Consider the following 14,298-nt stretch of genomic DNA (forward strand, 5'->3'; position numbering starts at 1 on the left):
AGTGTATTTTTTTGTTAAAAAAATGCACTTAAAATACACTCGAGTGCGTTTTTTGTAAAAAGCGCAGAAAAAATACCCTTAAGTGCGCTTTTCTGTTCAATTTTATTCACTTTTTACGCACTCGGTAAGAAAAATACGCTTAAAATGCAGTGCCAATAACGCTGCGTTTAACGCACGTTTTCTGTGCGTTTTCTGCACTTTTTTGTGTCAAACAGGGTGGATGTGATATTCTCACATATCAATCTCGCTAATCTGGAATAATTTTTAAAGTCTATACCTACTCAGTGTTTTTACAGGCAATTCAGGGGTGTCTTTTTTATCAGATAAGTTGTATCATAGATCAGGGAGTTTTCAGTAAGAATGAGGAAGACGCCCAGTTTAGCAGGGGCCTGGGGGCTATATGTCCCTAATTGCGTTAAGGGCCTAGGCAACTATGGGGGTCCCAAGGGGGCAAGGGCCTCCCCCAGATTGATTTTTGAAATTTAGGATGCCATTGTACCCATTGCAAACTGCTTCAGACATAGGAGGAGCATAAAGCCCAACTCCCCCAGCCCAGTTGTCTAGTTTAAGATGCGCACATTTGTATAAAATGATGTCGGGTTTCAATATTAAGTTGACATTCAGCACAGATAAATGCGGTGTTGCACTTATTATGCTAGTGCACTGTTTGTTTAATTATGCACATATGACAGTTAAAATAAATCGAATAATAGAAAGTAAGTTTAATTCTTGTGATATTCTTTATGAAAGAGTTTGAAGGGAACCGAAAGCATGAACTTATTTCAGAGACTGATAACAGAATGCTGTTAAAATCACAACCATTTCCAGTGATCAAATCAAGTTGGACAAGCTAAAACTACAGGAGGAATTCTCAATACGGTAACTACACTACTTTGAGCTGAGGGTGAATTTTTCTTCATGCAGTGTAAACAATCCTAGGATAAAAATTAACTTGATAGAAACTTCTCCCTTATATATGACTCTTGTGGTTACATCAGTGTTTTCTTTCCCCAATTATAGCCTGATGCCTCAGCTTTCCACTTGAAACCATCCAAACTTTTAACAAGTCAACAATCTTTACAATGACGTTCAAGGCAAAAATCCATCCCAATTAAAATCATCAGAAAATCTTCGCCGCAAATATTGACTATTATACTCACCAAGTTTGAGGCCCCCAGTAAGAGAGAACCCTCCACTAGATGTGGCAGCTGGTTGAGCTGAAGGTAAATGATTCATATAAGTCTTTAAGTTATTACAATCAACATTGATAATAATTTATTTAAGAACTCATCTTCTCAGGACTTTAATTTAAATATAACAGTTCTTGTTTCCATGCATTTTATCCCCTCTTCTTTCCATTTCTACTGCAATCAAAATCTTAACTTCCGGAAGGCAAAAACTAGTTAAACATTTTTCATGATAGAAAACAAATAATCATCATTTGACTTCTTAATTACAATGTTGTGTACTGTATTTCCTTGACTAAAAGGCAATCCGCTTATAAGACGACCCCCTTACTTTGCCCATGAATTCTGGTACTTTTTGTTTCGACTCATTTATAAGACAGGGTCAATTTTTAAGCAATCCAAACTCCTTTAATTCCTCCAAATGTGTGAAAATGTTCCAGGTCAACAGACAAGTATTGACTTTCGCAGTAATTTTTTGTTTTGCTTGAAAATGGCTAACAACTGTGAGCTCTCTATTTGGAGGTAGGTTAAAAATTAGTACAAGTTCACGCATTTAAGGTTGCAAGATTATAAGTATCTTCAATGGCCGAGAGTGTAAGATAGGTTCATTCCGACCCGAGCGTAGGGTGTTTTGCCGAAACGAGGTTTCCGCAAAACACCCTGCGCGAGGGTTGGGATGAACCTATATTACACGAGCGGCTATGTTAGATGCTTTTTCTCCCACCTCAGTTAAACAAAATTAAGTAAAAATGTATTTTTTGCTGGAACTCTTGTGCTTAGTGAAAATAATTGCATATGGATATGCGATAGCACGTGGTTGTCATGGATATGCGCGCAGTGATCCAGTTAATGTTAATAGTCAAATCGGTCTTTTTAAATAGTTCTAAGGAGAATGAAGCATTATTTCTTGAATGGTGTGTGAAAACTGTTTTATGGTGACAGTCGAAGCGAGAAATAATTAACTAGCGTTCTAAATATAACCATAAGACAAGATTTCCTTAATGCTACTGACGACAGTCTTCAAAAAGGGAGGTAATTACAATGCGGTGACCATTAAAAAGGAGTTCCATACGGGCATTTTATCTTCGCCCGTGGGCAAGATAAGAATATCTAGCATGGTTAAATTTTTGGATCTACTTATCTGAGGTGGGAGAAAGGACGTTACTTATCAGAATTGAAATCATTTTAGTTAACCCAATTAAAATCAAAAGATTGACTGTTATGTTGTGATCAATAAACCGTAATTTACACCATAAAAGTAAATGGTTTCAATAACAAAACTGCGAAAAGCGGAGGCAATGCATGAATAGGTGTTTGTTTAGCAATTATGCTTAATAGCCAATATTGTCCCTTGAATGGCGACAAGTCGATCATAAAGGATTTATATTTGCATTGTCATTTGTCTGCATAATCAAATTGGCAGTTAGGTACCTACATCATATTAAGTTTACAATTTACTGTTTTGATATATCTGTCAAACTAATTAAACAGACACGCGTCATGAGAAAAAATGAAGATCAAATGTTACACTATATGTGACGTCAGAGAACGCGTGTTGAAGGGATTTCGTGTTGTTGTTTACTTATTCGCCCCATACTTGCATCAGCAGACGATATACTGGTTAGCCGAATACCCTTTGTAAAATATTATTGACTTTGACTTAAATCTTTTTTTAATATTTTATCGACTATTTTAAAGACAGGTCCCCTACTTTCAGGTTAAAAATCGGGACCCAATTTCCCCGTCTTATAGTCGAGGAGATATGGTACTTAAATGAATGTTATAAATAAATGTTAAGAACAGGATGTGGTCTAGGATGCCATCTCTATATTTAAGATTTGAATGCTACTTCATTTTGATATTTTGTTTAAGTCTGAGTGATTAGGGCTGTGTATTGCCAGACAAAAGGCAATCCGATTCGAATCGCGATCTTTGACTTGCGATCCACGAATCGATTCAAGATTCACTTGGTTAAAAGCAATATATATTTTGAAAGTAAATTAATAATAAAACAATAACAAAAGCTTCAGTGTTTTTAGGGTTAACAACATTTAAACTTTCTTCGTTTACACAATACACACTCAATCTCAGCTACTCAATCTGCTAAATTACAAATAATGCAATATGACCTGCATAAGTCTTTTTTCACCTAAGTTTATGATTTTATAGCGCTGGATTTGATGTTTTTGTTGACGGGGATGCCATGTTGACATTGAATTGCAGACGAAAATAAATGTTACAGTACATAAGTTTTGCATTTTATTCTATAATTGTAGATCTTCTCTTTATAATTTCTGTAATGCTCTTTGACTTTTTATTTCTTATTTCTTTATTTGTATTCTTTTTAAATCTATATATTCCCTGAAAACCTTGAAAAGAAGCATTCTCCATTGGTACACCGCACACTGAATTGAATGCTAGCTCTGTATGAATTAACTTCCGGTTGCCCCAGTGTAACGTATTTCCATATTTTGGATGTGTTTTATTTATTAACAACCGCAATATTTGCTGAAATTGAATAAAATCATTTTGTTTTATACTTTTATTAAATTTTGCACTTGAATCGCGATTCAGCGATCTCAGCATTGGTGAGTATTTGTGACAAATATTTTGCTTGACTGGCACTTACTCGGGTACTCGTTACAGCCCTATGAGTGATGCACATAATTTATAGTTGTCATACATTAAGTTCAGTGTAATACCTACACTCAAGAGAGAAAAAATCATAAATATCTGAGATATTAAATATGTTTTGCTGGACCAGAACTTGGCTGTCTTTCAGACTGATGCAACATGGATTCCTTGATAAATTAATAGCGCTGAGCTTCAAAGTGAGTGAAATTTTTGTAAGAGAAAGACAACCTACCTTTTTAATGTTAAAATTGATTGGGTTTTAATTGAATTTTAAGGAAATGTATGGTTGTCATATTCCTGAAAAACTAGAAAAAAAATATAATCTGAAGTGTTGCTTGTTTGAAATGAAATGTACAGTACAGTCAACAAGACAGGGCTCATCCTACCAGGCGACTTAGGCGATTAAGTCGCCCTGCCCGCAGCAACTTCGCTATTTTCTAAGATCAAAGCGAAGTCAACTTCGCCGACTTTTTCAAAGATCAAAAAGTCGATATCGCTAAGAACTAACGCTTGTCAAAACAGAGCGACTCCGCCTCCCGCCTGGTCAGCTCGATTGACAAACAGCCAATCGTGTTAAACCTAGTAAATATGCTCCATTGACTTCAGCCAATGAGAACGCTTGTTTTATTCAATCGAGGCACGTGTTTGCACCATTGACTTTGTGTACATGTGCTACGTCATCGATGTAATAAAATTGTAAGGGATTAATATTTACACTTGCCGATGTTTGTAAATGTCAGTTAGTGCCAATTAGGATTTATACTTTATGACAATAGCGGTTTAAATGATGTGCACTGATGACAAATGAACTTAATTGGGTGTGATTATCGCGAAGTTAGCGAGAAGGGCAAGTGCGAATCACAGTTCCAGGTTTGTTGTTTTTTTAATTTCAGAAATGCTTCCATTATTATTTTTTCTTCGAACGGTTCACATCAATATTCTATATATACGAGATATTTTGGATTCTGTTCAATAGTAATCATGCTTTCTACGTGGCTTCTGCGGGATTCCCCTGGCCTGAAACGTAAAGCTGACGATGTTGAAAGTGATGACATGATCGACAGTTCAAATAAGAAATCATTCAAAAAGTCAAATTATCAAAATAATTTCAGTTGGTACAACGAAGATGAAGATAAAAATTGGCACTGCGAAGTTTGTAGAGGTGCTAAGTTGGACAACGCCTACGCCCGTGGACATGACCAACCAGCAAAAACAACCAATCATCAGAGACATGGCTTGTGTAAGTATTTATTAAAACAATAGAAGCATTGCTTAGTCCGCAGATAAATCAATTCAAAGTGGTATTAATTTTAAGGTGTCTGGCTTAATATATTTTAAAACATGTTGTAATATATGCCCAAATTATTTTAAATGACAGCTGAAAATGATGAGATACTGTGAAATATTTTGTGTATTTTCAGCATATCAGCACAAGGCCGCCTTGGAAAAGACAGTTCTGAGTTCCCAGGAACCCATGAAGAAAATTGTACTGGCTAAACTGTCAAAGGATGACGAGCTTGGGGTCAAGCTCCTTAAGACTGCCTACCACCTGGCCAAGCGGGAGCTCCCCAAGGTGGAATTTCAGTACCACCTCCAGCTTGCCGGGGCCATAGGTGCTGATCTCGGCTGACCTTGAGACCTACATTGTGTAGACTGATCAAGTGTATAGTGCTTCTTGTTTTGAGAACTAGGATGTGATGATATATTGACTACTTTTTTGTTTTTTTACAATTGATGTCATGTTGTTTGATTTCAGCTAGTTTTGTTTGTATTTATTAGCTTATTTTATTTATTTATCATGTATTTAAATTCAGATATATATTTATGTGTGCATGATAGGTTTGCATGTAATAAAATGTTTGAAACTTGACTTTTTTTTTTAAAGATATATACAACAAATTAATTCCAACTAAAAACCAGTATGACTATTTTAAAACAATTTAAACACCTATTTAATTGCATAGAAAAGTTGTCCAGGGCACACCAGAACCCACCATTTGACATTTAAAATCTCAAAATTTTCCGACCTCCAAGAGGGGGGAACCCCCTCCCGCACCCTCCCCCGTTCTCACTTCTCCCTAAAATTTCTGTCTAGGATGAGCCCTGCAAGATGGACCCACTTTCCATTTCCCTTTGTGAATTTTGAGATTTTTGCAAATTCCCGATTGTAAGTGACTGGCGTCAAACATGCGTCAAAGTTCACAGCACATGATTGAAGACCGTCTTGCCTCATTTTCAGTGGAAAATCCCCGAAAACATCGCTTGCTATTTTTAACAACCAATAATATATATCATATAATTATAAGATACATTATAAAAAAACAAATAACACCTGAACAACATTCCTTGCTTATCTCATCAGATGCAGATATCCGGCGCTGAATTATAAAATCGAACAATTTCCGTTGCCATCGTATAAGGATAACTCTGAGGAACTGGGAGTGGCTTTCAGAGAGTGAAACAGTTTTACCCTCGGAGGAAACCCGCAAACATTGGCGTTATCCCATGGAGTGAGCGAGGAAAGTGGGTCTAACTCATTGAGTGTATTGTATAGGGAAATTAATTAGTAGTGTTTAACCTTGAACAGTTTAAACATTGCTCAAACAAACTTTACCAGGCGCCAATGAAAATGAAGATATGCCACTAGTAGCTGCAGGTTTCGCAAAAATGCTAGTTCCGGTGGAAGCGGGAGCAGCTGGTCCTAAAGTGAATCCACTAGGAGCACTGGTCTTCATGGTGGATGTTGTCGGCAGGGCAAAACTGACGCCGGTTGCTGTGGAGCCAGGATTGACTGGAAGAGCAAAACCTGTGCTAGCCGATGTAGTTGTTGAGGTCATGGTGCCACCCAAACCGAACCCTGCTGTAAATAAACATCATTATGATCATTGCTGTTGCCTTCACAATGTCTGCAGTTATAAGCGCAGTTTAGTACTCTTTTGAAATCAATTGAAATAATGTTTTAATAAGTTAATTGGCAACGATAGACATAAGATGAATAAATGGATACCATATTTTATTATATTCATAGACTAACTATACAAGCAGTTCAAAATCAACCTGGACTTTAGATATCAAAAGGCAACATGTTACCTGGTAAATGTTTTAAAATTTAAGTTAATTTAGTATACATGTAGAAAATGTAGAATATAAATTAATTTATACAAGTTTTATCTCAAATAATTCAGTTTGCATATTAATTCAATGCAAATTTTAGACCTTTTCCACAATATATGAATAAAATATACGATGAAAGCTTGAGATGCATGTTTTGTTTTCTTACATATGTATAATTTGGCTTCTGTTTTTTCATGTTTACAAATAAACTAGTACTTTTCTGAATTAGTGAGTCGCCTGTTTGGAGCACCAATCATAGTCACACCAATTGTTATACCAATTGTAATATTAAAGGAGCAAGATTTTGTAGCAAAATCAGAACTTTGTCTAATTAACATGCAGTTCTCTTAAACAATAAGTATAAAGCCAACTTATTATAATTATAGATTATTAAGGTGATTTACCTACCAAAAACCTGACCGAGACAGTATGCCCATAAGCACTATCACCAAGTTTCATGATTGGATAATCATTGGATAATAAATACCTAAGTAATTGTCTGCACAAGATTCTGCTGATGCTGCCCCAGCCACAACAATTAATACCTATATGTACCTTTACAGGCGACACAACAAAACATGATTGATGAAAACCTAGAAACCCACCAGGTGCTGGTGTGGAGGCAGCTAGAGGTTTGGCAAAACCAAGTCCAGTGGCTGCAGTGGTGGCCGCAGCTGGAGTGGAAAATGAGAACCCTCCTGCTGGAGCTGTGGATGATGTAGCTGGTGTTGAAAACGTAAACCCACCAGGGGCTGCAATAATAACAACAAAAGATTAAACATGATACTCATGATTTCTGCATAAAATAAAGTTGTTCTTGTGTAATTAACTTCTGTAGGCTTCTTTTTATGTACTTCATTTTTGTTACAAACTCAAACCCTGGACCCACTGCTTGCAAGTCAGACGTTTTAACAATGGAGTTAACCCGGTAAACTCACATGCTCTCTGACTTGTCTAAATCAGTTCAAGCAGAATGCCCTAGCATTTACGGTAATATGATTCCATACGCCAGTGCTAGATTTGTTAATCACTGCAGTTAACAAATAATGCGATGGTTAAGAAACTATTGTGAAAGCGGAAAAATTATTTCTGTTGGAAGATTAACAATTTTAACAAAGAAAAAATGCTGACTACATGTACATGCAATTAAAGTTTATATTCTATATATATAAAACAACTGAAAAGTATACAAAATACACTTGAAAGATGTGTGATCACCTGCGGTCGTGCCAGATGTGGCAGTTGTCTTGGCACCAAAACTGAATCTGAAACAAGAGATGTTTGTAAAACATTATGCCTCAAAAACAATGCATTTTTAAAATGACTCTGACTTTTGACCAAGGATATGCATTTTTTCAATGGCCATGACTTTTGACCTTCAAATTATAAATTAGCTTCTCTTCGCCTTTCTTTGGTTTTCAAAAAATGTGCATAAAATTGATGTCATTGACTTCTTCACAAGCATAGTACATAAAAGTAGACAATTACAAAATACCTGGATCCCTTTACACTATACACATACCATACACGAAATGCTTAATGGGATTAAACTGCCATAAAATGCACAGATTTGTTGTTTTTTTGTACAATTATTGTTTTCTGTACAATTATTGTTCATGAATTTATATATATATATATATATATATATATATATATATATATATATTATGTAACGAAAACATACATTTCATTGCAGTACAATTATATTGAAAGTCTTTTTTCATAGTCAAGTTATGGTTGCCCAGGTTTTAGTAATAGCCATTATTGCGCATCTGGTAAACCGGCATTTTGTGTCTAATTGTAGGTGGCAATATTTGACTATCAAATGAGGCAGTCTTATCCTCATACAAAGCAAAAACAAAGGGGTGAATAAAAATTGCAAGTGAACTTCAGATTTTGTGAGTTAAAAATTTCGCGCTCTCTGAAGCCATTTTCTCAGGTCAACTGCTTCTCAAAATGGAGTTTCATGATCCTCAGTCAAGCTGTTCATATCCTAGTTTTGTTACAGTGTTTAACCTGATCGTAACCATCAAAACATTTCGCAGTCTTAACTGGTCTGAAAAGGGTACCCACTGAAGTTTTGTGGTTCTAGATATAAACTTTCACAAGGTATTGTGCAGAAAGTTTTCATGAGATTGAAAATTGTGACATTGACCAACAGATTCGCCCAAAATCAGTGTCATCTATTTGTCAAGGGAGTGTAACCTAGTACAGTAAAACTGCGGTCGTTCGAACAAGCGGTCATTCGAGAACCGGCGTTCCCTCGAGGTAGGAGCTTGGTCCCGAACATTTTTCCTTCTATTTTCATATAAAATATACCTAAACCTAATTATGTCGAGGAGTTGAGCAATATACTCGGTCTCAGGTACACAAATCATGTACAAAACCTCTTATGGCTCCCTCAAGGTCATAATTTCCCGAACGCGTGTTCCAAAATAAACAAACAATTGCTAGGTGTTAAAATTTTCGCAAGTTGTAAAAATTGCAATGACAATTAAAAGGCAATTTGATAAGGTGTGAAAAACCGTTTATCACTGTTAACACATGACAGTCAGACTCATAATTATAAGTTGGATATTTATTTTTTGAGTACGGAACTAATATAAAATAACATTATCTGGTAATATTTCTTGTTTTTATGATATTTTATAGACGCTATATGCTTTAACCCGGAATCCTGATCGGAACAACTACCCACTTTTGATACTAAACAATTTGTACGTGAAGGATTTGCCATATCAAAAATATAAAAAAAATCCGTCAACGTACAATTATTTGGACTAGGTGTTCCTAAGTTAAACCGTTAAGGTGTCATCAAATAACTGCGGAGACAAAGTGATCATGACACTGCCCAATGACACTGACCCAACACACAATATGGGTCATCTTCAGGTCAAGGGCAACCTACTACTGGATTTTCAATAAGAAATACGGAACCATGGCGAGTGTTGGTGTGCATTATCCGAAGACAAAAATCCGGATATGCATCTATTTTTACTTTCAAGTGTAATAAAGAAACGCAGAAGCACGTGTTTTACACTGTAATAAATTAAAGATCAGAACAATTTTATTTCATTGCGAGTGATTGTGTTCGTGACAGTAAACAGGTTAGACGCAAAAACGACAAAGCGAAATTACCCTCCGAAAGACATTTTTCAAGTCTTTTAAACCAAAAGAAATTATGGGTGGTACTAAAACCCGGTATCGATATTATGCAAAGCCGGTATCCGGATTATGTCTATATACTGAGATTATACATGTACTGTAATATATAATGCCGGTGTATATAAAGGCCCGATATCAGTGATACTTTACTTTGTTCTGGTATTATAAGCTAGTTACGAAAAAATATGTATTCTACTTTGAAATAGTGATTTAGATTCAGATATTAAATTGATTTTTTCCCGTTTTAATATGCATGTGCGGGATAGTTATCATCCATACTGGACTATCTAGACATAAACATGTAGCCCCTGGTCCAGTGTATGCTCTTTTTTCACGTATATATAATTTATTTTCTCAATTTGAATATCTTTCATTGAATGAATTAAGCGTGGGTCAAAACCCGTTTTTCCTTCAATGTTCCTGGACCAGAAGCGTTATTAAAACAACACCATCACCTTGCATAGAATATAACATGTATCATCCTGGACTTCTACAGGTACTATGGTTGTGTACAAGCTTTAATTTAGAAGAATTGGTCATTCGTTGAGCCTTTATAATTTTTATATTTTTTCCCGATACTGGTTTCTTTCTTGACTATTCTGGGCGCAAAATAATATATATTTGGTTTCGTTTGGCGTTATTTTTTGTGGTGACCTGCATTTAATAGTTTCTGGTTAGACTGAAGTGTAACATCATACTCTGTAATACCTCATCCTTTCATGTCGATGGTTGAAAGCGAAAAGGTTCTATCTCCTTCTTTATTTAATGTCACTTAAAACCTTTTCGCGTTCACCCCTCGATGTGAAAACGAAAGAAGAACAGAAAGGAAATGTTTTGTCACCGCAACGTAGATTATACATCATTAAATCAATTTATAACTTCTAAAAGTAATGGAAACCAACGCTTCAATGTGCCTATACGCGTTCATCTCATAACAGCGGAGATGAAGTGTTTGTTTACCAGGCTAAGTTATGTTGGAAAGTCGATTATTATATCGTACTTGATACCATGCATAAGTCCATGAAGTCCTTTTCGTATAATTCCGAATAATTTAAAACAGTAAAATATGTTAAACAATAAATATTCTGTATACATATCATATATCATATATATACATACATACATACATATATATATCATATAGCAGTCCCGGATGAAGGGTCCAGATTATAGTGGTTCTCGGCGTATACAATGATCGTGCTCGTTATTTTAAGTTTACGTTAAATTCATTTCATGAGTATTTTTTTTTATTGACCGAACTTGCGCCCGGCCTGGGTACGAATCGCTTACGCAGGCTACATCAGGTAATGGTATTGTAATGTTTCTTTTCGTTTATTTTGTTTAGTATACACAATTGCGTTTATAGTAATGGGCTGAGCATTTTTAGGTGATCATGTTTTCTATCTCATCAGGATGATAAAGCAACCTAGTGGAAAGAAAAAGTTAAAAGCTTTAAGAAATAGCATTTTGATACGAAGTACACTTTGAGCCAATGGCAGATAGGCAATCACGAAGTACTATGCTTAATTATTAAGAATTTTATTTTTCTCGGGTGATTAAAGGCCCGCCTGCTGCCCCTCTTGCAATACACACTCCTTGTCAGACGTTGTATTCTAAGTCAGTTAAATGACATGAGGTAAAATCTTAATGATATCATTTAAAGGTTTTACTTCATGTCATATAACCGGTATAACAAGTAAGAGGAAAGTGCAATTTTTGCGGAAAGTATAAAACCTACGGGAACAACATGCATAATACGTTTTTTTTTTTTATTGAATTGCATATAAAAAAAAAAAAATTATGTTCGAATACATAAAATTCTAACTTCTTACTTCGGAGTGACATAACATATAAAAGTAGCAAGTTAACTAAAAAGTGAAAAAGAGATAGTTCCCATTCTGCGTCTGTTTTTAGCGTCAGACCAATCCAGCAAGCGGCAATCTAATAATATCGGAAAGTGATTTTGGGTACCAGGTGACACCGGCTACCGAATACCGCGTTTTAGCACCACCCAAATTATCTTTTGGTTATTCGTATGCGTTGAGTTCCATTACTAATCACTTCCGGGGAGGAGTGTCATGGCGAAGACTAACGAATAAATTATGTTATTGACAGAAAACAACAAAAAATAACGTAATGGATCTCATAAAGACCCCAAAGGTGAGGAAAAGTCAAAATCAATGGAACATGCAACCAACATTTACATGACATTAATTCGTGCCATTGCATGTCCAACTCAATATTTGATTTTAAAATAGTTTTGTTTTCATTTTGAACCTGGCTGTCAACTTTGTGACTCACAATGACTGGGCTAATTCGTTTTGACTGGCAGTTTTCCGACTTAACGCCAGCCTCATTTAGATGTGTTTCCTTTTTCAATTTAAAAATAAAAACTAATTTGATCATTAACCAAGGGATTTGCTGTCTATTGTTAATGAAATAAAATATCTTTGTTGGCTTTTTTATGATGCAATGATAAAAAAAATTATGATGTAAATTATTATCTGATAGTAAAATGTGCAGTTACTTCTGTTGATCAAAGTGAGTATATTGTTATGAATACCTGAATCATAATACATGCAGTTTTGTATCAAACAGCTGTTAAAACATGAGTTTGAACTTCACTAGAGTGCAGTCCTACATGTTTAGACCTTGATTTCTGCAGTTGTTGACAACATTGGAACACCAGATTATAGATTTATGGCATAATATATTCATTGACATACACTTTTGACATGTCACTTTATCAATTAAAGAGTTAGCTTAAAACAAAATTTGGTTTGGTTAGGGTTACACAATTATTAAAAACAGGTAGGGAAGGTTGGCATTTTAATTTTTTTTCTTGTTATAAGGCATAATGTAAGAACGTTTTTGTCATCATTGGTGAATGGTGTTAGAGCAAAAAATATGTGTATAAAGCATTGAAGGTTTAACTAACAATAAAACAATATGGTCAGCTCCTATTTCGTAGGTACATGTAGGGTCTGGCAACCAGAACCAAATGTGTTTTTTAGGCCTAAGATAGCGGCCAATGTTTGACAAATTGTGCCGTATTCGATGAAACGTTCATATCGCAAATCAGAATCAATATCTAATTCACATTCAGAGTCTTCATCATTTGCAACTGAAGTGTCCCTTTTGCTTGCTGGTTTACAAATCACTAACATATTTTAACACATGGTCATTAGAGGTGCAACGAATTGTTCCAATGCATCAAAAAACTAATTTTAAACTCGCCGATTTGATACAGAAACCCCTAAATTAGATTTGATCAGCATATTAAACCTGCATGCCACAAAATGACCCATTGTATCTGCATTCTAGACATGTTGACTTATGTTACACAGTGTGCGATTGGTTATTTGGTTAATCTGGCATCCAATCTATGACAGAGTTTCGTTCTTACTACCCTAGTCACATGGCGTCTCCCTCACTGAAAGATGCTCCTAAAAAACTAAAATCAAGAGTGTGAGCACATTTTGGGCTCTACAACGAATTGATACATAAAGCAACATGTAAAACTTGGATCAATGACATTAGTTATTCCAAGTAGGGCAGTTCGACTAATCTCTTGCAGCATTTGAAAAGGAAACATTCCATCAATGTGTTAAAAATTTAACTCTATCAAATCATTGAATTCGACATGTACAGAAAAACACCACATATTTATAACAGAAACTATCTGTTGATAAAATTTAAATGAATAACAAAACCATTTCATGTTTTGTTATTCATTTTAATATTATCAACAGATAGTTTCTGTGTATTTTTTTTATTTAACTTTGTAAACAGAAAGTTTTGGTTAATTAAAACTTGTTCTTGATGAAACACTGTCCTAGCTTTTCATAATTACAATAATTAAACAACCTTTAAATATACAACTTCATATTAAATAGCAACAATAAGTCAATCATGAATCAAATTGAAATTAATCAAATTGACATGAGCTTTAAGTGAATCATTGCAGCTCTAATGTTCATTATCTTGTTCTGATATATATATATATATATATATATATATATATATATATATATATATATATATATATATATATATATATATATATATAAGTTTCATAGGTTTAAATGAATTTGGCTATTCTTGTTTACAATGCAAATAATTGTACATTTTTGAAGAACATGCATCAAAGAGCTTTCATGTCAGTTTGGATGTTGCATTTAAGTTTGATCTGTGTGCG

The 14,298-nt window shown here is 34.9% G+C and overlaps 2 protein-coding genes across 5 annotated transcripts in view; one reads left to right on the forward strand and one right to left on the reverse strand.

Moving 5' to 3' along the window:
• LOC128227431 (nucleoporin p58/p45-like) overlaps positions 1-10,137 on the reverse strand; it is a 30,036-nt gene extending 19,899 nt beyond the window's left edge. For 2 of the 3 annotated variants that reach the window (XM_052937966.1, XM_052937964.1), the window contains exons 1-5: positions 10,074-10,137; positions 8,154-8,200; positions 7,541-7,687; positions 6,436-6,681; positions 1,161-1,217 (exon numbers count right to left, since the gene is read on the reverse strand). In XM_052937966.1, the coding sequence (XP_052793926.1) occupies positions 1,161-1,217; positions 6,436-6,681; positions 7,541-7,687; positions 8,154-8,200; positions 10,074-10,087 (511 nt within the window). In that variant the 5' untranslated portion in view covers positions 10,088-10,137. The remainder of the gene's footprint in view (positions 1-1,160; positions 1,218-6,435; positions 6,682-7,540; positions 7,688-8,153; positions 8,201-10,073) is intronic. The other variant, XM_052937965.1, reaches the window with a different exon arrangement.
• A 2,026-nt stretch (positions 10,138-12,163) lies between these two features.
• The window catches only part of LOC128227428 (myotubularin-related protein 6-like), a 51,020-nt gene continuing 48,885 nt past the window's right edge, over positions 12,164-14,298 (forward strand). For both annotated transcript variants that reach the window (XM_052937960.1, XM_052937961.1), the window contains exon 1: positions 12,164-12,260. In XM_052937960.1, the coding sequence (XP_052793920.1) occupies positions 12,237-12,260 (24 nt within the window). In that variant the 5' untranslated portion in view covers positions 12,164-12,236. The remainder of the gene's footprint in view (positions 12,261-14,298) is intronic.

The sequence above is a fragment of the Mya arenaria genome, chromosome 3 (genome assembly GCF_026914265.1).
Source record: "Mya arenaria isolate MELC-2E11 chromosome 3, ASM2691426v1".
In the NCBI taxonomy this organism is placed as follows: Eukaryota; Metazoa; Mollusca; class Bivalvia; order Myida; family Myidae; genus Mya; species Mya arenaria.